General features: G+C 42.1%; 1 protein-coding gene across 3 annotated transcripts in view; it reads left to right on the plus strand.

The window, feature by feature from the left end:
* The window catches only part of dntt (deoxynucleotidyltransferase, terminal), a 90,399-nt gene that overhangs the window by 3,073 nt on the left and 61,886 nt on the right, over positions 1–25,440 (plus strand). For all 3 annotated transcript variants that reach the window (XR_012595297.1, XM_074646858.1, XM_074646859.1), the window contains exons 2-4: positions 3,362–3,539; positions 7,452–7,565; positions 23,394–23,564. Coding sequence is in view for 2 of the 3 variants with exons in the window: in XM_074646858.1 (XP_074502959.1) it covers positions 3,362–3,539; positions 7,452–7,565; positions 23,394–23,564 (463 nt within the window). In the remaining variant the exon portion in view is untranslated. The remainder of the gene's footprint in view (positions 1–3,361; positions 3,540–7,451; positions 7,566–23,393; positions 23,565–25,440) is intronic.

The raw sequence follows: 25,440 nt of genomic DNA on the forward strand, positions 1-25,440 counted from the left end.
GCTCATCTCCGACTAAAGGGACCGTCGATGAATTACTGTTTAAATGACACAATACTGATAGGTTTTCAATATCTTCGTGCTGATTTGCTTACGTAAGTAAAAAGTATGATTTAACAATTATAGTTCAGTTTAAAGGAACAGTGCGTAACATTTCGGGGGATCTATTAGCAGAAATGGAATATAATAATCATTACTATGTTTTCATTAGTGTTTAATCACCTGAAAATATTAATTGTTTACTAAACAACATTTAGCACAAAATGAATGCAACACAACACATAAACATCGGCCACTGCCATCGGTGAATGTCATCTTATTTACCGAAATGCCTTTTGCAGTCAACGAGGCGAAAATCGTCCGATACTAAAGTTTGACCGATAAATCGGTGCATCCCTAGCCACTTCCTCATGTTCATCTGTGATGTGACATCTTGGTTGATGGAATGGAATTGGCATGGAAAGCAGCTCCTCTTGAATGAGTTTAAGATAATTTAATGTAATTTAATTTAGCTATTTATTTATTATGATTAATTTACTCTATCTACAATGATCATGCATCTCTCTGTGAAGATGTCTCATGGGAGCAGCTGTAAAAAAAGGCAAACAGATGAAGCCTCACCATGGTGTAAAAATCAGTCATGGACATACTGCGTCTTTGATCTGCCTGTTGGTTTTCACTGGAAGCAATCGCAGGGTAGCTGCTGACATGAGACGACTCGAGAGAGACAGTTCTCCCTATCAAAGCCCATTGACTTTAGCCTGTCCTTGTGTCTGGGCTCAGAGTCCCACTGATTCTGGGAAGAACAATCTGGTGCTGGGCTTGTATTCTCGCTCATTTGCATGTCAATCTGCCGTTTTACATTCTGTGCAGCTACGCACAAGATAATGATCCAGATCCAGGGGCTGGATTATATCTAGGTAAACACGGCGCGAGGAGAGAGTATTTTATTCTATGATCTTAATCTTGTTCCAACATATAGCAACTCAACCTCTTGTGATTTTAGAGTTAAGTCAGCACCAAGAGCTAGATCTCTATTACTGTAGTTAGACAACTGCAGTGGAGTTAATAGTCCCTTGGATACCTGAAATGTAATAATAATAATAATACAAAGTGTAATAATACACTTGATTTATATATCACCTTTTATACAGGGGTGTAGTTCAAAGAGCTGTACAACAAAGTGAAGAAATGAATACAGGCAAATTAAAACAAGTGCAAACTGCGCGATAAAACAGTGTGAAGTGTCTGTTTGAGAGGCTGTTGGTTCATATCTTTGTGCTGGGAAGGATTTTTTTTTAAACATGAACAATCGGTGGTCGGACTGGTATGCCGAGCAGATAGAGGATTAGTTTCGCCAGTGATTTGGCCAATTAGGCCTCAGCCTGAGCTCTGCTGGGACATCTCTTAAAGAGTCTTTCCAGTGATTTACCCACGCCAGGATAGAGGAAGAGGAGGAGTGTGCGGAGGGTAATTATGCACGGCTGGGCGCCCTGATTAGGTACGGTAGTTGGACTCAGTGGAAGGAAGCAGGGGGGAGGAGGCAGTGATAAAAAGTCTGTTGAGGAAGTCTCGGCGGAGCTGGAGGAGGCACCGGTTGAATGAGTTCAGCTATCAAACATTGGAGGGAGGCACTGTGGGTCTGTGCTGATTGTTCTTCACCCAGTGTTGATCCCCAAACAGCACGAGTAAGACCGTGGTACTGAGATCTGAGCTGCATTTCAAAAGCCTCACTTGAACCTCTGGACTCTCTGAAGGCTGCTGAGACAAAGACAGGAAAGTTCTTTTTGTTAAATCAAGCAGTGAAGAAAATCTTTCAATCAAACAACTCAAGGCATCCTGGGAATCCTAATCCATAAACCCGGCACCAAGGCTTCTGTCATCTTGTTTGGTGCGTTAAGAGAAATTTAATTAGATTAGTGTAGTGCCCGTTTCGAGCACGTTCCCGTCTGGAACGGGACAATTGCAGCATTCTGCTTGCAGCGTCCAGAACCGTGGTATGGCTGCTTGTACCCGCCAAGTGTGAAGTTGATTGGATGAACGGTTCTTGAGCAATGCGAAGGACAGTCATACATACACAGACAGACAGACAGACAGATAATGATTCCTTTATAGTTAGATGATGCCGCTACAGCACCATCTATTGGCCAAATAGCACCAAATTTGTCATGGTCACTTAAACATCATATCTACACATGTCCACCAAATGTGGTCGCAATAGCACAAAGCATTCAGGAGATATGACAATTTTTGTAATATAAACCCCGTCCAGAACATTTGAGCTAACTTTGAGGGCCAGCTATAGCAAAACTGTATGAACATCAACAATCCAAAAAAGTAACTTGTTCCGGCTTAGTCCAGAGATGTTCTGTACCACCTACTTGCCAACCCTCTAGATTTTCTCGGGAGACTCCCGTTTTTCATTGCCCTCTCCTCCCAGGGTCACAATATTTCTCACAATTTATGGCAATTTTCAAACCTTTTTTTTTTTTTCATTTTCATTATCTCAATCTATTTCTGGCACTGTACTGCGTATAAGCCATAAGCCCTACTGTTTCCACCCACACGGCAATAGAGCTACAATAAATGTCTTTTCCTGGCGGAGGAGGGCTGCTCTCGGCGTCACAGCAAAGCCGTCGTGGCGTAGCGCAAGCCATTGGAAATAATGGGTTTCAGAGCACAGTGGTGCCGTTGTCGCATTTTGTCTGAAAGGACTTTCAGTGAATGAGAGAAGGAAAGAGAAATGGAGAGCACTAAGATAAAGAAATACTCACACAGGCAAAAAATGAATGAATTAAAACTGATCAATATTAGCCTAGTTTATAACAGAGATTCACACAAGTTCATGCCAAAGGGGATAATTATTCACTTTTCTTTCCTGATAATTAAAAGTAAAATTAAAAGTAGGCTGCAGTGTACTTATTATTTTGTTATTTTCATTCTTTAAAAGCCACCAGAATGAAGGAAACAAAGACTTAGATTTGGACAAAATTCCAAATGACGGAAAATATTGTTTCTGAGACTTAAGGTTCAAAATTTACAGGCCAAAACGTAAAGTTCATTGTTATAGCGCCACCATCTGGCCAAATTGCCCCACATTCGAAATTGCACTCCCTTGGGTCCCCAGCAATACACCCGCCAAGTGTGAAGTTGATCAGATGAGTGGTTCTCGAGATATGCGTATAACACACAGACAGAGATTCTTTGTTTTATAGTTCGATACAGATGCTTGAAACTTGAACGGGAACTTGAAAATTCGTCAGTTTTAGACAAAATAATGCTCACCACTCTCCTTGAGCTTTGACAGAACGGAATAAAACCATAAAGTGAACACTGAACAGCTTTTTGTCTTCTCTCTCTACAGCGATGAGGTCACTCATGTGGTGTCGGAGGACAGCCAGGCTTCGTCCCTGTGGAAGTGGCTAAAGGAGTGTGGCCCGAAGAATCTACCCAGCCATGTGCATGTGTTGCACATCAGCTGGTTCACTGACAGCATGAGAGAGGGGAGACCTGTTGCTGTGGAGACCAGACACCTCATTCAGGTTTGTGTCACGATCCAGACAGAAAAGTATGTAGGTAGATATGGGGCAAGCACTAGATGGCACTACGAACCAAACAGGTTTTCATTGAGTATGTTACCACCAAAGAAATGAAATAGGCATGAAGTATTTGAGGAAACACTATAATTGAATACTCTTTCATGCAGGACGTACCTAGACGTAGAGGAAATACCTTCACAATATACATTATATTGTGAAGGTATTTCCTCTACGTCTAGGTATATAGTGAGATTCGTCCTCTCCCAGGAAATCTATAATGTCAACCCCCTGACAGGGAGCTCTTAAAAAGAGGACACATCTAACTTCCCTCCGCCTCTGCTCATATTACCGCACTTCACCTCGCTGATAGCAACAGAAACATCCCCCATATAGCGTGGGAGAGTCAAATAAACCCATCGGCTGGACGTCAGGGCTCGGAGCGGCGCACTAACTGAAACACACACACACAAACACACACACACATACTTCCCCTTGTGAATGGCACTATGAGTGCTTGGCAGCATATGGATCCAAAATAAAGAAATATGTTGTCTCCTGTTCCTCCCACAGTGGAGAGGGAAAAACACTCCCGAAGTCACGTTTGCCAAGCTCCATCTCCGCTTTCCCCTAACTGCCTGTGACAGCGCCAACGGTCACGATGATATTCGCCGGCTTTTGTCTAGTTCTAGCATTGTTTCCACATGGCCACGTGAGTGCGGCACATCAGTGTGGCGCTTCTAGTCGGCTGCATCATTAAGTGACGGGGCTAATGATGCCATGCTGACATTTATTGACCCATCTCCCCAGGTAACCGCAAGCCCACTTCTCTTCTTGTTTTGTGATGCAGTTCCTCTCTGAAGCCAACGAGGTAACGCGCTGTGGCATTTATATGCGCGGCGTTTCCAGTAGATTGTTTTTATGAGTCATAAATCCATTTAAGGAGCTACCATGTAGAGATAAAATATTCCCCAAACAGGCCACTTCTTGGGCACATTTGCCTGCGGCTCCTCTTGATAGTCTGGAAATGCAATGTGTTTTACTATCATAAATATTCTACATCAAGTCAGGGAGGAATTTTAAGTATTAAACGCATTGAAATGTAATATTTTACATTACGCTCTGGCTTGCAGAGAGGCTGTTTAGCCTGTTTAAGTGGAAAGGTGGTAAGATGTAAGAATATGCTGCCTGAAAGGAAGGAAAATTGAAATGATTGCCAGGGATTTAGAGTTGGCATCGGGCTTGTGAACATGTGTCTGCCTTCACTCTTCTGTTAGGAGACAGGTGGGCTGTTTGTGGGTTAGTGTCTAGGTGTGCCTCCCTCAGGAGGTGGAACCTCTGTGACCTTTGCCCTGCTCAGCGGCCCGGGAGGATTTCATTAACCCACCTGAGTGCACTGCGTGACAGGCATTAACTTGAAGGCAGGAAGTGGCCTGGAGTGCCTCTACTGTTTGGAGCAAGGCGCCGGAGTGGGCGAGGTCCTGCAACGATTACTGTAGCTTTTCATCTCAGCAGATGGTACATGAAGAAATGAAGCTGCAGCGCGTAGACTGTACACATTAGTTTAGTTACATCTGAGCCATACAGCAAAGGTGGAGAGGACACTGGAGAGAAGGCCAGGCGGGGATAGGCAGCCTCTGAGATCAGTCTGAGAGCTTTCACTTCCACAGAGTTATAGGCCTGTATAATAACCGAGCCCAGATGGGGAAAACCAACCTCTGCATGCTAATGCACAGACATTCGTCTCCATGGACCCACAATCCCATATTGGATTAAACAAGCTGCAGCTGAGGTTGAAAAAGTGATGGAGAACCCCTTGTTGTATTTACAAGGAGCACACTTAGGCCTTGATCAGACAGAGCGTTTTGCAGATGGAAAACACAAAGTGCACCGAACTGCCTTTTTGTTGCCGATCAGAAAAAGGATTTTTTTGCAGTTTGATGCGTCTTTTTATTTTATATGTTGCAAGGCAACCACCAAATGAGTGCTAACGTTACCTTAATACAAACTGTACGCGACCAAAATAGTTAATAGAACAGTTTAAATGAATGAAAACAACTTAACCAAAATCGAAAGTAATTTGCCTCCTGCTTTTCTTCTGTTCAGATCATGTTAACTACGGTTGGTAAAGTCATATAGCTCCGGGTATCCAGCAGAAGACACCACAACGAGAAAAAACTAGGGCTGTCAATCGATTCAGATATTTAATCGCGATTAATCGCACGATTGTCCATGATTAATCACGATTAATCGCACATTTTTTATTTGTCAAAATGTACCTTAAAGGGAGATTTGTCAAGTATTTAATACTCTTATCAACATGGGAGTGGGAAAATATGCTGCTTTATGCAAATGTATGTATATATTTTTTATTGGAAATCAATTAACAACACAAAACAATGACAAATAATGTCCATAAACCCTCACAGGTACTGCATTTAGCATAAAAATGTGCTCAAATCATAACATGACAAACTGCAGCCCAACAGGCAACAACAGCTGTCAGTGTGTCAGTGTGCTGACTTGACTATGACTTGACTATGACTTGACTATGACTTGACTATGACTTGACCCAAACTGCATGTGATTATCATGAAGTGGGCCTGTCTGTAGAGGGGAGACTCGTGGGTACCCATAGAACCCATTTTCATTCACATATCTTGAGGTCAGAGGTCAAGGGACCCCTTTGAAAGGACCATGCCGTTTTTTTCCTCGCCAAAATTTAGCATAAGTTTGGAGCGTTATTTAACCTCCTTCACGACCAGCTACTATGACATGACATGTATGGCAGGTACCAATGGATTCATTAGGTTTTCTAGTTTCATATGATACCAGTATCTTCACTCTAACTTTAAAACGGAGCCCGCTGCAATCTAAAAATTGCAAGTTGCGTTAATGTGTTAAAGAAATTAGTGGTGTTAAAACGAATTAGCGTTAACGCGTTATTATTGCGCCAACTTTGACAGCCCTAGAAAAAACGCTAATGACGTCGGGCACTTTTCCGCTCAGAGTTGAATTATTTTCAACTCAAGGCGTTCAGGGCACTCCTGTAAAAACGCAAGGCGCTCAGCAACACAAAATCTTATTGAAAACAGCTACAAAAAGCCGTCCCAGACTGCTAAAACGCACTCAGTCTGATCAGGGCCTTAAAGAGTTTCTAAGACAGTTTTACTTTTGATTGGCAGAAAAATTGTCCCGTGAAATATATTCAGTTATTCTATATTTTTTGATAACAGGAATGGCTCCTGGCAGATAATACATGATGAACATTTTTTGAATCCCTTACTGATTGATTCAGCCCAGCAGTGTGAGAGGTACTAGCTCTTTTCATTATCTTTTTGAGACACCCCTGTTCCTTCCGCAGCAACGGGCCCAGTCAACACTGTGTGGTGACAATCTCCCCATCTTCCTCTTTCTCCTCTTCCTCCCCTCTCCGTATCACTCTCCCACCCGATCCATGTGTAATTTTATGGACACAATGTTCCCTTTTGTGATGTCTAATTGTCGGCAAGAATATTAATATTACATTGGTAATCCTTTTGACACATATATTACAAATGGGGGAACCATTTCTTCATAGAATGAAAAGGCAATTTACAGGAGGCAAATTGGATGATGGCAAGCAGATTTGTAATGCCACGGGTTAGGTGGCGTAATGGATTTGGATGCCACCAGACTGTGAGATGAGTGTCATTAGCCTGTTGCCCTGGAGACACACAGTCATAAAAATAACTTCTCCAAGGCAAATGGCTACATTTTTATGTAATTCAATTTGAACTCTTGGCTCTGTGCTAGTCGGGAATAGCCTTACACACATTTACACATTTAGCCCGTCAACAAATTGCAAGAGCTCAGAAATTAAGCGGGACTGTATGTGAATGTGTGGGTTCATGAGTCTGTGGTTATTTTTGTACACAGGAGGACACCTTGCCCACATCGCCAGACGGTTCTACACCCACTCCTGTGGCCACCGTCTCTCCATACGCCTGCCAGAGACGGACAACCATAGAAAACAATAACAAGATATTCACAGTAAGAAACTGTTACCTCACCTCACTCTGGACACAACAACACTCTTTTTTGTATTATTTATTTTGGCATTTTTGCCTTTATTTGACAGATGACTGTAGAAATGAGGGGAGAGAGAGAGAGGGGTGTGATAGGCAACAAAGCTCCCAAGACGTTGCGGTTATATGGCGTGCGCCGTAACCATTCGACTAACAAGGCGCTCCGTCACAACTGCACTTTTACATGTTCGCCCACCAGAGGCTGTCGCTCTGACTTTCCAATGTAAAAAAGACGCCTAATCTGTTCTGCTCTAATTGGATGGCTGGCTTCACTCACCAGCGCTCTGACACAACTCTCCCCAAAATACATTAACCTGCAAATGAGCAGCATCTGCAGCTGTGGCGCGTTGGAGGTGCAACAGCTGACATGCCCACGATCCCTGGCACAGGGGGCCGGCACGGACACGCCCCGAGGCGCGGTGCGCTACGCCAAGACGGGCGACGGACGTGACACTCCTCACAAGCAACGATGGATCTGTCCCTCTGCCATCTGTTGGGCAGCGTGGGAGGGAGGGGTGAGGTCGGCCTCAGAGCCTCAGGTTCCCTCACAGAATGGGGAAGTGGTGGTTAATCGGCTGATTGGCTCAGGTGTTGATGAGCATGGAGGAAAAGGGAAAGGATGTTGTATTGAGATAATGGAAATGTAGCTGCAGGTGCAGTGTGAGAAACCAGCCAGAAAATAGGAACAAGGCAGTGTCTACATGCGGCCAATGTATTAAAGCTGAATTTGGTAACTTTGAGCAATTATGATTAAAAAGTTATTTTTTATAAAACTTTCACTATATCTTGACGATAGTGCATGAGACAGATATTCTGTGGAAAAAATCCTTTGTGTCCTCCTGTGCTCCTAATAGTATTTGCAAGATTTCACATTGCCAAAGGAAAACAGCCAATCAGAGCTGAGGAGTTCTGGTAGCAGCTGTCCATCACTGCTCGTGAAACTCTCGAACTCTGATCAAACGGTCAAACTGGCCAGCGCTGATCCAATATGAATCAATATTCTGTTACAGTAATGTCTATTTCTCGCCTCAAATATTTTCAGAAACATCTTGTAATGTACTGTTTAGTAGGGATGTGACGGTGAGGAAATTTTCCCACCAGTTAATAAACTTGTGACAACCCCGGTGTTACCGATTACAACGGAAATTTTACAAGAAAAGATGACGGTCAATACGTGTAGCGCGCTTACTTTGATCTTTACCGTCGGTTGGCTGTGTGTCTGGCCTCTCCGGTAGAGCTTTTGCTGCGGGGCCGAGGTTTCCACCCGCGATGCTGCGGCGTGCACGCCGGCTGTGACCGCTCTATCCTCCTCACGCCGATTACCTCATTAACGTCATGGTTCCCTTATAGTATTGCGTTTAAATCTGAAATATTGCCAAATAGGTGCTTTTGCTTTCCGCTTTGACACCAAATCCTCCGCCATCGTCTTGTCTGTCAACTCTCTCTCGTCCCGTGTATGAAATATGACACATTCTACTCTGTGTCGAGACTGCGTACAGAGCAGACACTTTCACTTTCAGTTCGTAGCGTTCGTCGTCCGACTGTGTATTGATAACACGCCGCTGATACGTGAAAATGAACTAAATGGGTTTTATTTCTGTTAAAAAAGCAAAATGTGGGGGCGGTGGGTGGGTACGTCTTGTAATCGGTGTATGCCCGAACACTGTGAAACATCGTTAACACCAACTACTGCAGCAAGCCTACTGTTTAGCTGTAAAATAAGAAAGTTTGCTCCGGCTGGTGGGCGGTGCTTGGTATTGGCTCGACTATTTTGTACATGGCTGCCGGGTCACAAACTTTCTCATTTTACAGCTAAACAGTACACTACAAGGTGTTTCTGAAAACATTTGAGGCGACACATAGGCATTACAGTAACAGAATATTGATTCATATTTGATCAGCGCTGCCTAGTTTGACCGTTTGATCGGAGTTCAATTGACAGCTGTGTTAGAGACTCCGGTCTGTGAAATCTTGTAGATGCCATTAGGAGCACCGGAAGACACCGGAGGACACAGAGGAACATGATGTTTTCACAGATTACCTGTCTCATGCTCTACTGTCAGGATATAGTTACATCATATTTGCTCAAAGTAACCGTCTGCAGCTTTAACCAAACAAACAATAAACCACTGAGTAGTGGTAGAAGATTAGTTTATCTATATAATCTATATAACATTTTTGCTAATCGATTAATTATTAAGGGCATTTATGAAGCAATAATCCCAAACTGTTGCTGTTTCCACCTTCATGAATGTGAGGCTTTGCTGCATTTACTGTAAATGGAATATCTTCGGCTTTTGGACTTTTAGTTGGAAAGAAACAAGCAATTTGAAGACGTAACTCTGGCTCTGGGAAATTATGATGGACATTTTTCACTATTGTCTGACATTTTATAGACAAAACAACTAATCTAGAAAATAATTAATCATAAAATGATTGACAGATTAATCCATCATTACTGTATAACAGTAATTACTTGTAAGTTTAATAACACTGCTATCACCTAAAGAAACATTCACAATCTCAGTAAAAGAAGAACTAAAGTATCTAAAAATGCTTCAACTTTGATCTACTCTTTACATTTCATTCATTTTGATTTTTGCGATCCCTCTCGGAGACACCGTCTTGATGCCATATTTGGCACAGGATATGAAATCGCAGGTCTGAGATGTGCAATATCACCGTGAAGTGACTGGCAAACCTATGTGTGTGTTTGTGTGGGAGTCTGGAGACCCGCTGATGAGTTTCTAGACCTATTATGCACGGCTTAGCGAGGGCCTGTGAGGCATCTGTTATGACATAATGACTTTTTACCTCGCAGTGACGGTAAATGTACATAATGGATGCACACACGTGTACCGCAATTCACCCACACGTGCTTCTCGCATGCGTGTGTTGTCCTCATGGACAGGCGCGTACAGATGTGCACACCCACACACGTCTCACCTGGGGCGGGCTGCTGTTCAATTTCTTATCCCCTGTTTCTTTCCACAGCATTACCTCCATAATTAGCAATCCCACTCAATTTCCCTATCCCCATGATTGACTCATTATCCCCACATAAAGCCACATCAAAGAAGACTTTCTGATTAGAGGGAAAGGTTGTTTGTGACGTGATCTTGAGAAAGCAACAGGTAACACACTCCACTGACATCCCTGTCTCCTATACAATTATGTTCCCATACAACTAAACTGTATTTTATTTATTTATTTATTAGTTTATTTGACAGGGACAATACATAGGCATTGTTACACTTAATTAAAGTGCAACCGATGCAAGGTATATAGGACTTCTAGCCATAGCTAATTTGCAGACCTTGTCCCTGGTTAGGCTTTAAAGAAGAAGAAAATAAAAATAAAATAAAAAAAATACAGAATAGCACATCTTACATAAAATCATATAATACAACATCGTACATTACAATCAATTTACATATCATCAAACATGTTTCGAGGGAAACTTATTTTCTCCTGGATTACGGTCGCAGTTTTATACACATGGTTAACGTTGTAAATTAAAACTTGCTTACTTGGTTATGTTTAGTAAAAGATCGTGATTTGGCTTAAAATGAGTACATTCGTTACGTTATTAAAATCAGTGGTTCTTAAAATCAGTGGTTCTTAAAATTTTGAGTCGCGACCCCCCTGAATAATCAGGTTGGTGTTCGCGACCCCCCCGCCCGGCATAAACAGCTGTTTCTGCGCACCTCTTTCCACTGATTTCGAGCGATTATTGTGAATGTTCTGATTAATAAATGTAGGATAAATAATATAATGCTTTGTTTGTGATGACAGTTACGTTTAGTTTTGTTTAGTTTTAACAGCTAGCACCTAGACATTGTCCAATGTGCTCCAGGCACTGTGGATTTTTTATGCTTTTTTGCGACTTTTTCTTTCCCCACTAACCAGCTGGAAATCCTCCGTCATAAAATCATGTGCATGCACACTTTACCTCTCACAAACACACTCAATAAAATCTATTCTAAGGCAAATTATATCTCTGATGTGATGTATAAAACATTCCCTAGTCTAAAATATGATGTTTTTGTCCACAACCATTTGGCGTCCCCTTGAAATTATCTCACAACCCTCCTTGGCGACTCCTAGGTTGAGAATCATTGATAAAAGTTATGGACGTAAATTAAAATAACTCGACAATGACTTTTGGTTTCACACGGGACACGAACAGCGGTCTCCTGGGTGAAAGTCCTGTGTTTGTTTGATCCAATCGGACCTCCATCCTATTTGGACTTCCGCGGACTATTATTACAAATGTTTTTGTGATACATCAAAACCAAACATAATCTGGGAAAAAAATACCCCAAAACTTTTGATTGACAATGCAGTTGCGTTGTATGGGAACATAATCTTTAGGAAACCAGGCTGCCACTGAGGCAGACTCAACGCAATTGATGCATTGGTGCCCTTGCTGTCAAGTCATGGATGAATGCAACAGTCAAGTGGCCAGATATTGATTACTGCTGCTCCTTCATGAATGTTGTCAATAAGGTGCTTGAAAAGTTCATTCTCACTCATTAGCAAATCAGATGTCAGTTCACAGCATTGTAGTGATGAGCGGTGTCAGAGGAGAAGCATGTCTAAAGGCAGTGGTGGTAGAGAATAACCGGTGAGAATTGTTCATTCTAAAATTTTATTGTAATAAAAAAAGATGTTCATGTGCAGCAAAGACTCACGACCAGTGGGTAACCTCCGGGTTTGAAAAGTGAAGCCAATGCTGATGTGCCTTAAACTTGCATTCTCTCTAATATCCAGCAGGGAGCGACTCCTCTGGTTGCAAAAAGAAGTCTGATTGTATAGAAGTCAATGAGAAAATGAGCCTACTTCTCACTGGATTTATTACCTCAGTAAACCTTGTAAACATGAGTTTATGGTCTCAATTGCTAGTTTCAAGTCTTCTTCAATACAGCATGATGTTCATTTAGTAAATTATGGTCCCATTTAGAGTCAAATAGACCATAAAGCAGGGTATGCTTTAGGGCGTGGCTACCACGGCGCTGTCCGGCCTGGGAGTTGTCCGTGTTTTCATCTTACAACTTCAACCCTTTCACAGTGTGTTTTCAGTTCACGAAAGTTAATTGTAACAGTTTGGTCTCCTAAAAATGTCTTATTCAGCGTTCGGTTGTACTTAGTTCCACCCTCTCGTGTCACTTCTGGTTGCAAAAAAACAAGATGATGATGGCCAAAAGGCTGAACTTGAGGCTTCAAAACTGCAGTCCACAAACCAATGGATGACGTCACGGTGACTACAACCACTTCTTATATACAATCTATGCTCACGACAAACCACTTTGTTAAATACCCTCACTTCGATGGACAAAATTGTTTTCAGTTAATTGTTGGGCTGCCATGTGGCCACATTATTCTCTGACTGCTTTCAGGCTGCTCATCTGGCTCAATCATGGGCAGCCGGTGCCACTGTCACCTAGCAACCGCAACCATATGAGTTTGCCTTTTTGGTTTGTTTTTTTTCTCATTATTTATTTGGCTATCTTTATATTATTTACAAAAAAAGAGAACCTCTGCCAATCCAACATTTGCACTTCACTGAAAATCTGGACTCTTTTCACGGTTATTTGATATTCATGTAACTTCAAAATCTTTGCACAATACATAGCATGGATGAAGTATGAGATGAAACTGAAAATTTGATCTTAAATAAAGCGTCCTGTAGCGTTAGAGCTTCTGTCTGTAGAATGTGAAACTGGAGGACTTGGGTGAGCTCCTGAACCCCTTTATGTACCTAACGCAGACTGCACAGTGAATACAAATCGGCACAACCTCCGCAGCAGGGGACCTTAAACTGTCTGGGACAACCATTTATAAGAAGGATAATTATTTCTTTGATGGTAAGAGATGTATTCATCGGGAGCAAAAAGAGGTCAGACAGTCAAATTGGAATCCCTCAGCTCAATTAAACGAAGCTCTCTTGACTCATTCAGCATTTCTTTATAAATGCATGTGTAAAAGTTTGATTTCTTTACATTACAATACAGTTAATATTCCCAGACCTAACAAAGCAGCTCTTTCACGAAATTATAGTTATGCAGAACCAAAAGTAAACTCTTTCAGAAATAAGAAAACCTCATTCAATATCACATTGACATTTGAAATAATGCAAATTACTAGAATTCCAGCAAGTCTAGAACATAGCCTTTCTCAACATTAGGTGGTGCAGATCAACGGACATTTGTTTGAATAAACAATGTAATATCGTAGTTTATTTAACTCATATTTATGTTTTTAGTTGCCTTAAGCAAACACCATTTCCCATAATCCTTTGACTACAGCAGGTTAAACGTCACCAGCCCCAAAGAACGAGGCGAGTCAGGTTGAGTTGATGTGTTAAGGATGGATGTATTAAGAGAGCTGGATATGGTGCCACCACTCAGCTTTGCTGCCACAAAATAATCCCCCTGTGGCCCAAAAAGCATTTTGCTCGGTCATCATACTGTGTATTATGAACTTATAAACCATGAAGGTTTCATATTTGTAAAAATTTCCCATAGAGCGACATCATCCTATTGTAAAGTGGGAAGAGCCAGCGGGAGAAACACTGATGCGCATGTGGGCTGGTGCACTCGGCTGCACAACCCAGAAGCATGAAATCTTTGACCTATGTGCTAGGCATGTCACGGTGAAGACATTTTCCCACCGGTTAATAAACTTGTGACAACACCAGTGTTAGCAATTACACCAGACATTTTACAAGAAAAGATGACGCTCAATATCTGCTTACTTTGATCTTTAACGTTGGATGGCGGTGTGTCTGGCCTCTTTTCGTTGCGGCGCCACAAGTTTCCACCTGGCGCGCCCGGTGCACGGCGATTGCCTCATTAACGTTATGGTTCCCTGATAGCATTGGGTTAAAATCTGAAATATTGCCAAATAGGCACTTTTGCTTTTCGCTTTGAAACCAAATCCTCCGCCATCGTCTTGTCTGCCAACTCTCTCTGAGCTGAGTCTCCGTACCAAGCAGACACTTTTTACTTTCAGTTTGTAGCGTCCGTCCTCTGACTATGTTTTGATAACGGGGTGCTGATACACGAAAATGGAACTAAATTGTTTTTTATTTCTACAAAAAAAAAAGCAAAACGACGGTGGGCAAGTAATGTAATCGGTGTACGTCTGAACATCATGTAACAACGACTACCGCGGCAAGCCTTTTGTGTGCTCAGTGAGCAATATCCACTCAAGTGAATGGGCGCCATCTTTGAGTTCAGCATCCCGTTATAATACATCCATGGTTGAGTGCCAATAGCTGTAATATTAGCAGAAGACAATGTCTTTAGACCTTTTCATTTGGACAGACCTAGGTTACCTGTTTCCCCCCTTTAAGTATTTATGCTAAGCTAAGCTAACCATTCCAAAAGATGATGAGACACACTCCTAGCACAGATTTGTGTGAGTATTTGTATGAACAAGCAGCAATTTAAATGGAAACTATTGCTTGTTTAGGAAGCAGGACAAAGAATAAACACATGACATTTTCACCACTAACAAAAACCAATGTATTTGACCAACCAAACCAATTAGTTTGACAGTGATACAGTGTAGTGAGCCAAACACCCAGGGGCTTTAAATGATGCGTATGTGTATTCATGTGTAGGTGCACCGCTGTGTTTTTGAAGCACATCTTGGCTTATGCTGTTTGTGCATCTTCGTGTTCGCGTAGATGGATGCAATAGACAGACAGAGGAAGTGTCGGAGGAAACAACCTGCGATGATTTTACAGGATGGAGGGGAGGCATCCGGGGGGCTAGGCAGCAGGGTGTGCTGGCGAAGGGGGGAGGAAGTAGGTGGTGCAGAGAGGCGTCAGGATCAGGAAGAGAGGATGAGCATCGTCTCAGCAACAGCACCCCAGTGAGGTGTCAATCACACACTGGCAGCCAGCGGCCCTTCATTCCACAACCATGCGCTATTGATTTATTCATCCCTGCTCCCTCTTTATCCCTCACCATCTCTGCCTCACACTCTTTCACTCCCACACCACTTCTTCCTGCCCTTTTGTTATGTCTACCCCCTCCCCCCCGTCCCCTGTCTACCCATTCTCTCTCACTCTTGTTGTCTCTTGCTGTGACTGGGAAACCCACACCGTCTACACATACACCCTCTCTTTTTTTATCTGCTTAGCCATGACTCCTCTGCTGTCATACTTTCACCATAAGCCTGACGTACGCTGACACAAAAATTGACATTTGTGTCGTGGCTGATTGACGTGCAGCATCGAATGCCTTTTCTCTGATGGCAACACACACACAGACACACACACAAATACAAACAAGCACACACAGTTTGCCAGACTAACGAGGGGAGGGAAAGCAATAGAGGGGAAGAGAGAGAGAAGGAGGTACATAGAGAAATGGCTAAACATCCTGAATTTGTTTCCCCTTCAGCAAAAGGCCTCCGATGTATTGATAGTAGCAAACGCCACGGATGAGCAGATGGGTGGAGGGGGTATGAGAGCACTGAACCTTAAATGCATCAAATTGATTCCCTCTATTCCCCAGCGGAGTTACATTCTCAATTTAAAGAGCTAACAAACAAAAAGCCATAAGGATCAGAAAAGGGCCAAGCAATGCTTCTTCAATACTTGTTTGGTTTAAGTGTTTTTGGAAAGACTATTTGCTTTTTGAAAGCATTTGTAGAAACCAAAGTTAAAGAAGCTCCTTTTCCTCATCTGATGTAAGCTTCAAATTACAGAATTATGTCCGCTAGGCTACTTATTCATTAGCTATGGGATAGATAATATCCATCTCCTAGCTGATAATCGTGTTAAAACTCTTCTCAGTGGGTTCTCTGACCTCGTTTTATGGTTTCCTTTTTGCGCATGCAGCGAGGCGGGCTGCTGTGCGAACATGACTCGCAGGCATGTCCGTGATATCCGGTGGCGGGGGGTAAATCGGCGTGCTATATCAACGTCCCTGCGTACCAAGTCCCCCTACAAGCCTTAACTCCTCATTAATTAGATGAATGCATATGCAGGGTGGGTTTTTCAGCCCGCAGCGCCGACTCCATGCAGCTGCTAAGACAACATGACAGTTGACAGACTGGCTGCAGAGAGAGTGTGTCAATGTGTAAGATTTTTTCTGCAGGTGAGATCATTATAATTGGGTGTTCTGCTTGAGTATGATTTTGCAACAAGAAACAATAATGCAATTATGTTGCTTTAAAGAAATACAACATTTTTTGGGGGAAATTCACTTGTTTGCTCGCAGGAGTTAAACACCCACTCAGGTGTTTTCAGTTATTCTGGCTGATTAGACCTCTGCTCAGGTTGAAGGTAGGTGGAGCTATGATGAGAATTCATGAGGTCACAAATCGTCATCCAACAATAAGAATGATAAAGGTGTAACAAAGCTAATAGGAGTCATTACAGTCTATACGCGTCAGCACAGTCCTGAGAAGAGGTCTAGTTAGCCAGATTAACTGAAAACACCTTTGTTGTGTGTTCAGAGGCTTTAAACCTGCAATAAGTATAATTTTTTGGCCACTTGGGGGCAGCGCATTAAGCGGTAAACACCTCTTCCTCTTCCCCTCGCTTTCACAGCCCCCATTTTTGCGAAGTTCTCACAAAAGAGCTGAGCTTACCTGAGGTCTATTTGTTGTGCTAAGGCTCAAACTGATTGGTGTTCAATTAGTGTGTAAGTGTTTCATGTGTGTGTATTCGTGTTGCCAATTACAGGTATATTTTGCTTTTTGAAAAGAAGTGTTTTCCCAACGATTGCAAGAGATTTCATTCTTGAACGTGTGTTTGTCTAAAGTAAGAAACTGGTTTAGTATTTTGCAAGAAGTGTGGTGCAGAATTGCAAACAAAGTCGAGGCAGAAAATGTGTTTGTAGTTTTGGTGCCTTTGTTTAAAGGGACTGTTTTTAACTTCTTACACGTAGAAATCGGGTCGGTGTCCCCCTGCATGCTCGCGTGTGGCTACACTGTTCCAACACAAACTACACAGAAGCACCAAAACCGCAAAGTTATATCTAGTGAAGCCCGTCTTGCAAAACAGTGTCAACTCTGCTCTTGCTCCAGCCCCCCAACTGCGGCCAGAAGACACAGGGGAGACCGTAGCTTTGGTCTCCCTGGCTGGAGTCGATGCTGCTTTGCTCCTCTGACTGCCTGCTTGCCTTCACTCACACACCGCGCTCGTTCTCACTCGCTCCACCTCTCACATGCATGCGCGCACACTACACACTGCAGAAGACGGGAGTCTGAAGCAGGACAACACTAGGATCAGCATTGATTCATGGAGAGACCTTCGTCTGGTCAGCTAACATTACTACAAAGCAGGTGAAATATAGAGTGATATTGTGGTTTTAGCTGACGTGTGTTGCCTTACTGTTTGGAGCGATGCTCATTCATGTCTATGTAGAGCGAGCACAAGAGCGAGCGGAACAGGGCGTTGACTTTCGTTGACTTAATGGCCACAGGTGTCGCTGTTAACAAGCAATTTCTGATTCTTACATAGAGTCCCTTTAAGGCATGGTTACAAAAGTTGAAATTTTGCCGTTTTTGTCAAAGCATTCACTTTTAGTGTGTAAGCAATCACAACAAATTGTAATAGTGAGGTGACAGGAACCCAAAACCAGTAAAAAACAACTTCATCAACAACATCTAGACAAACTGCTTGGATCCTGAACACTAAACACTTGCATAACACAAGCTTGCCCCATCACCTATCCAATTACAAGCTTGCTTCTCTTATTTGTCGCCTGCTGTGAAGAGAGCCCAGCTGTATGTGGGTTGTGTGTGTGTTTGTGTGTGCGTTATGTGTGTGTTTGCTGGGACGTAAAGGGTCACTCCCTTTCCATGTGCTGTAGTAAACGGGTCAGTGCGTCTCCTGGGTGAGCTGGACTAAAGTCTGCTGCTCACTGACCTGAGGCTGCATGTCTGCACAGGACTGCGGGTGGTGCAGTGACCTCAGCTTGTGGCTTGGCTAGGGGAGAGGAAACGGAGGCATGAATACGTCTGAGTCTGCCCCGAGCTCTGGTCACGCCAGGCCGCATCAATTCCAGGTCGTGGGTTTAGAATTCCTCATCTTTAGCCCCTGTAGAGGCTTTCTGTATTCATCCTTTAGGCACTGTGCCCCGGCAGACTGGTTTTATAGGCTGTATTGTATTTCACTGATATCTATCATTATCTTCTTCTTAAACATAACTGATTCATGCATTACATAAAGGGCAGAGTAGCAGCATGCTAGAGTTAGTATAATATATAATGCTGACCCAAATGCCATGCATGATTACCGATTAATTTCTAAGCCCCTTGTGCTATCTAAGGTTTTAGAGAAGATACTTCACACTCAGTTGCCCGTGTTCTTAAAGCTTCACTAAGCAATATTCTGTTACTAATGTTGAACCAAATTAATCCCCGTAGTATGAAAGGGTTGGTTGTAGTGTGGATCCCAATGATAAACAAACATTGTCTACTTTTGTCCGCATAGCGACAACAGGACATCAGCAGCACCTGCAGACCTCTTCCGGTGTCTATACTGTTCAGCTTTAGCACTACACGGTTCTCAGGAGCATTTTGACTCACAGCCTAATACGCCGTCTTGTATTTGCTTATGTATGTGCTGAAAAAAACAATACAGTTATAGCTTTGAAGATGCTGTGGTCAGTGAAGGCTGCTTTGAATTGGTTAGTGTCTATTTCCTAAGATAGACACAGATAGACGCCTGAGAAATGTGACAAAAGAAAAACCACAGTTGTAAAGAAAAAGAAAAAAAGATGTCTGGATTCCATTTAGCTGCTACAGTTTCAGGTTCGTGGTATTGTGCAAAAATCAATACAGCATACAGTAGTATCGCGATATTTTGCGTGGCAATATTGTATCGATACACGGAAGTCAAGTATTGATCTTTTATTATATTAACTATTAAGTCTTTCAGAGGTTGTAGTGAGCTCAATCTTAAAGCTCAAGTGAAGATACTGGCATCACAAAACCAGAATACCTAAGGAATCATGTTATGTCATGTTAGTTTGTCGGGAAGAACGATAAATAACTCCTAAAAGTTGTGCTAAATTGAGGTGAGGAAAAACTGGCATTTCCCTTTTTCAAAGGGGTCCCTTGACCTCTGACCTCAAGATATGTGAATGAAAACTCTGAGATGAACTGAGTGGAAACTGTATCTTATTAGATAAAACAGATGTTGACAAACATCTTTTGAAAAAAAGGTAAGAAATCTATATATCGTAACATATCTTATCGCAATACTCAGCATATCACAAAATGTTTAAAATCGCAATAAGGCTGTATCGTGACTTAAGCATCGTGATAATATTGTATTGTGGGGCCTCTGGTGACTCCTACCCCTAGAACGGATCCGGCTCTTTCCCTATATGACATGTCAAAATGTCTGCTTTGAAAAAGGACTATTGTACAATACCTGACCAGCCTGAAAAGGTGGTCGGATTAGGTAAACATTAAAACAAAGAGACATGTCTAATTTCTCAGAAGTTGGTGGATCAAACCAGGAATAAAAGGCAAGAAACTACTACTAAGCATCACGTGTACTCCACCGTCAGAATCAGTGAGCTACCTCAGGCTCTGAAGAGTGAAGCCAATGCGGAGGTGCCTTAAACTTGCATTCTTCCTAACAGCCAGCAGGGGGCGACTCCTCTGGTTGCAAAAAGAAGTCTGATTGTATAGAAGTCTATGAGAAAATGAGCCTACTTCTCACTTGATTTATTACCTCAGTAAACATTGTAATCGTGAGTTTATGGTCTCAATCGCTAGTTTCAAGTCTTCTTCAACACAGCATGATGTTCATTTAGTAAATTATGGTCCCATTTAGAGTCAAATAGACCATAAAGCAGGGGATGCTTTAGGGCGGGACTACCTTGTGATTGACAGGTCGCTACCACGGCGTTGTCCGGTCTGGGAGTTGTCCGTGTTTTCGTCTCAGAACTTTAACTCTTTCACAGTGTGTTTTCAGTTCATAAAAGTTAATGTAAACATTTTGGTCGCATAAAAAATTCTTATCCAGCATTCGGTTGTACTTAGCTCCACCCTCTTGTGTCACTTCTGGTTGCAAAAAAAACAAGATGGCGAAGGCCAAAATGCCGCACTCGAGGCTTCAAAACGGCAGTCAACAAACCAATGGGTGACATCACGGTGTCTACGTCCATTTATTATATAGTCTATGTGTTGTCATAATTTTATATATGAATCAACTTTACAAATTGTTTAACTCATTGTGTATCATTATTGTTATATAGAAATGGACTATTCCACTGAAGAATGTATAAAGAAGGTAGAGGATTTTGGTCGACCACAACTGGTTTTCTAAGAAGAAGACAAATAATAAGATAGCAGTTTCCTCTTTGATACTAATAATAAAATTTGTGGGTCGGAAAATAACTTCTGTAGGAGGCGTACAGTGTAATAACACACACCACATTAAAACCACATAACAAGATAGCACACCAACAATTTGAAAAACCCCCAAATACAATGCAATTATCTCATGTCCCTCGAGTAACGCAGCACATAACACAACATGCTTTGGGCTTTTGGCAAGAAGAATACCCCGAGGATTTTCATGAAGCAACACATTAGCATTTCCTGTTATGTGCTTCTATAAATGAGTGAAATGTGATAATTGCATCAAGTCACTTATCCGTGAAATTTCAGACTTTTTTGAGTAGTTAGAGTGAACGTTCACATACTGTACTGTAGTTTTCTGACAATTTACTGTTAATGTCTTTTTTAAGACTGGTTGCTGAATAGAAAACATAACTGGGACTTTATTTCAGAGATTTCCACCTTCTTGCTTCAATAAAAACTAGCTTCATTTCTTAAGGAAAGTGCTGCCTATTAGAAATAATGGGAGTTCTCATATTACTACAGGCGCAAAGCCCACCTGCAGCTCTTTATTCCACACGGCACCAACCTGCTCCATTCTCAGACACATTCAGACAGCAGTCTCAATTCAAGCGTCTTGTCGCAGCCCACATAAGAATATTACCTTTTTGGCTAATGAATGGCTGTACTGACGATCCAACCCTCATGTGGTGACATGTTTTCCTCCACTTGGTTCCGCAACGGTAGCTCATCACCTCAGCAGCAGCACAAATGTTCAGCTGCACGCCAATATCACAAAGTGTGACGGTGAAGTGTTTTCTCTCACTTCACTCTCTTGAAGTGCAATAACTGATTAGGGTTTGGTGAAGATAGTGGCACCATGGGGCCTTTTTACGAAACCCTTTATGTTTTCACTCATAACTCCTGAACTATGAGGTGGAGGTGCTACATTTCTTTCTCCTGGAATCTTTGGTCAAACCAATACATCTGTACATACGATATAGGCCACACTCATGTCCACCTACACAGATTTTCTGCCGGTCGCTCGTCCGATCAGTCCGACGCTTTGGTCCAGACTGAAATATCTCATACCGGATGGATTGCTGTGACATATTATACAGACATTTGTTGCATACTTGAGGTTATCTACCACCAACAGACTGGGAATGAAACTATCCCTGGACTTTTTGACTCAGACCGGCCCACCTTCATTAAATCCTCAAGAAAAATGGCCTACATTGTGCTGAATCCTAGAAGTCCCAGTATATCCTAAGTATTCTCCAACATTCAGCACTATTAGCACTATTTTTAATTTAATGCTGATTCAATAATATAATATTATTCAACTCATTTCTTGCAGGAACAAGCTATACAACATTGAAATATCACCTTATTAAGTTGAAAAATGTATACAAACTACAAACTTTATGGCGAACAGCTGCCTCTTCACACATCCAGCAGACACAGAGCAACACCGCTCTTTTTCACAGCAGACATTTTGACATTTGGGAGAAACCACAGGTGTAGATAATACAGTTAATGATGCCTGAGTGCTTTCGCGCATGCTGGCTCACTGTCACACTTTCACAGCTTACTTTGACACACTTGAACGATTTATGTTATTGTCTTCCATAAAAAGGGCCTATTGTTAATTTAGAGTCATGTTTCTCCTCACCTGACACATGTAAGTCTAATATTCACTCTCCCTTTTAGCTTGTGTTAGTCTTAGTTTGTGTCCGCAGACTTCTTAAAGAAATATCTGACTCTTTAGCTGCTAAATGCTCCATTGTTTTCACCAGCTAACTGCTGACTTTGTCTGTCTTTTGTTTTGGTGCTGGACTGGTTCAGAGCCTGGTTGTGGGGCACTGTAGGGTCACGTGTTGGTTTGTCACTACAAGTAACCCCTCTCACCTATAGTAGTCATTTGATCCATTATTAATATGAAAGTTTGCAGACTTTATTCTCTCTTGTAGATCCATTCATTCCATGATCCCGACTGCGTCCTTTTTGAGCGTTTGAACATGTTGCCTTTGTAAAGGGAGAGCCCATGGCCGGCCCCCTGGGGAGACTGTTGCGAACAAGTGGAAAATGACAGGTTCCTTTCTGGTGTTCGCCAGCCTCTAATGTCTCTGTCCGGTCATCCAGAAGAAAAAACAACATGTAGCACGTCCCTCTGTAAAGTGACGGTGACAGGGACACGGAGAGGAGTGATAAAGAGGGGGGAGGAAGGAACTGGAGGGAGTTCCCTTCCCTGTCTGGGTTCCTGCTCGGGTCAGTGCATCTCACATGTGAATGCACACCTTACACATCGGTGCTGGGTCTCGCTTTCTTTCTTTCCTGGGTTTTCACTGTCTTTCCTTTATTTACATGTCTCATAGAATTGGTGATTCATGCAATAAGCCCGCCTTATCCATCTTATCTTCTCTCCTAAATTATTCCTCCTTCACGTGTCCTTGCCCACCTCTCCCTGTAGGATGCTTTTGAAGTGCTAGCGGAGAGCTATGAATTCAACGAGGTCGAAGGTCCATGCCTGGCCTTCAGGAGAGCTGCGTCTGTGCTGAAGAGTCTGCCCTGGGCGGTGCGGTGCCTCGGGGCAACTCAGGACCTGCCCTGCCTGGGGAAACACAGTAAGGCGGTCATGGAGGTAAGGCCCAGAGTCCAGCTGACAGCCAATCCATCTGTATTATGTGTTGAGACTCACATGAAACAACTGTTGTTTATTTGGGCAGCCATACCAGTTTGATTTTCTGACTGAAAGCATAAGATGACTTTAAATTTCCAAACAAGGAGAGTTTTCAAATCATTCTCTGTGTGCAAACGATAAATAATGCAATGTTTACTGTGATGGATTACCTCTCTCACTGCGCACCTCTCAGGTCTCTTGAACTTGATTTTCATACTGTTGTCAAATGATCTAAATTCAGTGGCTGCCTTGAAGGGAGAAAGTCAATCCTTTAGACACTTTGGGAAATGCATTAGAAAATAGTCAGCAGTAAAGCTAAGTATAAAGTATTTGTAGCAAATTTTGCACACAGGTTTTGATGTTGGTGGGTGTCTCAAATTGGTTTATGTCACCTCAGTTAAAGATATCATGTGTTTGGGTTTTCAACGTTTTGCTCCTTCCCAAAGGTTGCTACAGTGAAGAGTCACAGTAAAAATGTGTCTAAACATCAAAACATCCATAGAAAGATATTCAACTTCAGTATGTTCTAAATCACAAGTGTGACGAAAAAATGGCATGAAAATGCAAAATACTCGCCTGCGAATATTATATATGTGTTGGGCTTTTATTGTGAAAGGTAAGAATGGAAGGAGTGGATCTGGTCTGCGCAGCCTTTGTCAAGGTTGAAAGAAGTAATAAACTTTGCCGTCCTGGTTCAGACAACGGAGCCTCCTTGTTGTTGTTTTATAAATATAGGCGCATCTCAACTGGTTGCGCAAAATGTGATTGGCTGACGCCTTTATGAGCGGTGTGAAAGCTCAGAAAATCGGCCTTGTCTGTAAAAACAATTGTCGCTTTTTTGCCGCGTAATATTCATGTTCTGTGTGAAAGTACTCATTACAAAAACAACAGTTTGAAAAAGTATTTTAACATGCAAATTAATCACATGAAAAGACCCAACAATTAATTGGCCCTACTAACAAGTTCTGTCTGTCTGGCCAAAGCCTGATATGTCTCCTTCCTCTGTGCCATAGAGCTCCATTGTCGTCCATAAAAAAACACATCATTGTTGCACTGGATGACATGTTCCTTGAAAACGATGAACACAGACACTGTAGAGCCAATGAAACACACACTGTCCTGCTGATGTAAATACTTAATAATACACCAAATGTAGAATAATCTTCCACTGGAAATAGTACCTAACAAATGCACTATTTACTGCATGAAACTATGCATTGTTTACTTGTTTTTAAAGATTTACGGCCATATTCAGAACTAGTGGGGTTGGGGTTGAGTGCCACAGACAGAAGTCAGGTATAGTAGTGAGAGACGATTTTGGTCTTTACATGGGATTTGTTGTCAATAAGAAAAATATACAGAACACCAGCCTTATCTCCTTCAGGGCCTTCAGCTATGTTGGGGAGAAAGAATGGATATTTGGAGCAAACTGATGCTGAAGTTTGATACTTTTTTTTTACCCTGAGAGGAAATTTAGAGCCAGAGAACTATAGAATAGACATAAGACACAAAACACATAAAACATATATTAAAAATATGTAAAACAAATGCTAAAATCCACCACGCAGTCTCACAATGTACTCCACATCCAGGCCATTAACATTCATCCCAATCATCAGCAGTTAAAACATCATCATCATCATTACCAAACATTTTAATACGACTCATTATCAGCTGACTTATCATGAAGATTTCACATTTTGATGTTATGAGAGATAAATAGATAAAAGCTGCTGTCCTCTGTGTGGGAGCAAGATCCAAACTTTTCTTCGCTTCATGGAGTATTTTATACTTTTTTGGTATATTCCTTCAAATTTTGTGCAGATTGTTTTAGTGC

The sequence above is a fragment of the Sebastes fasciatus genome, chromosome 9 (assembly GCF_043250625.1).
Source record: "Sebastes fasciatus isolate fSebFas1 chromosome 9, fSebFas1.pri, whole genome shotgun sequence".
In the NCBI taxonomy this organism is placed as follows: Eukaryota; Metazoa; Chordata; class Actinopteri; order Perciformes; family Sebastidae; genus Sebastes; species Sebastes fasciatus.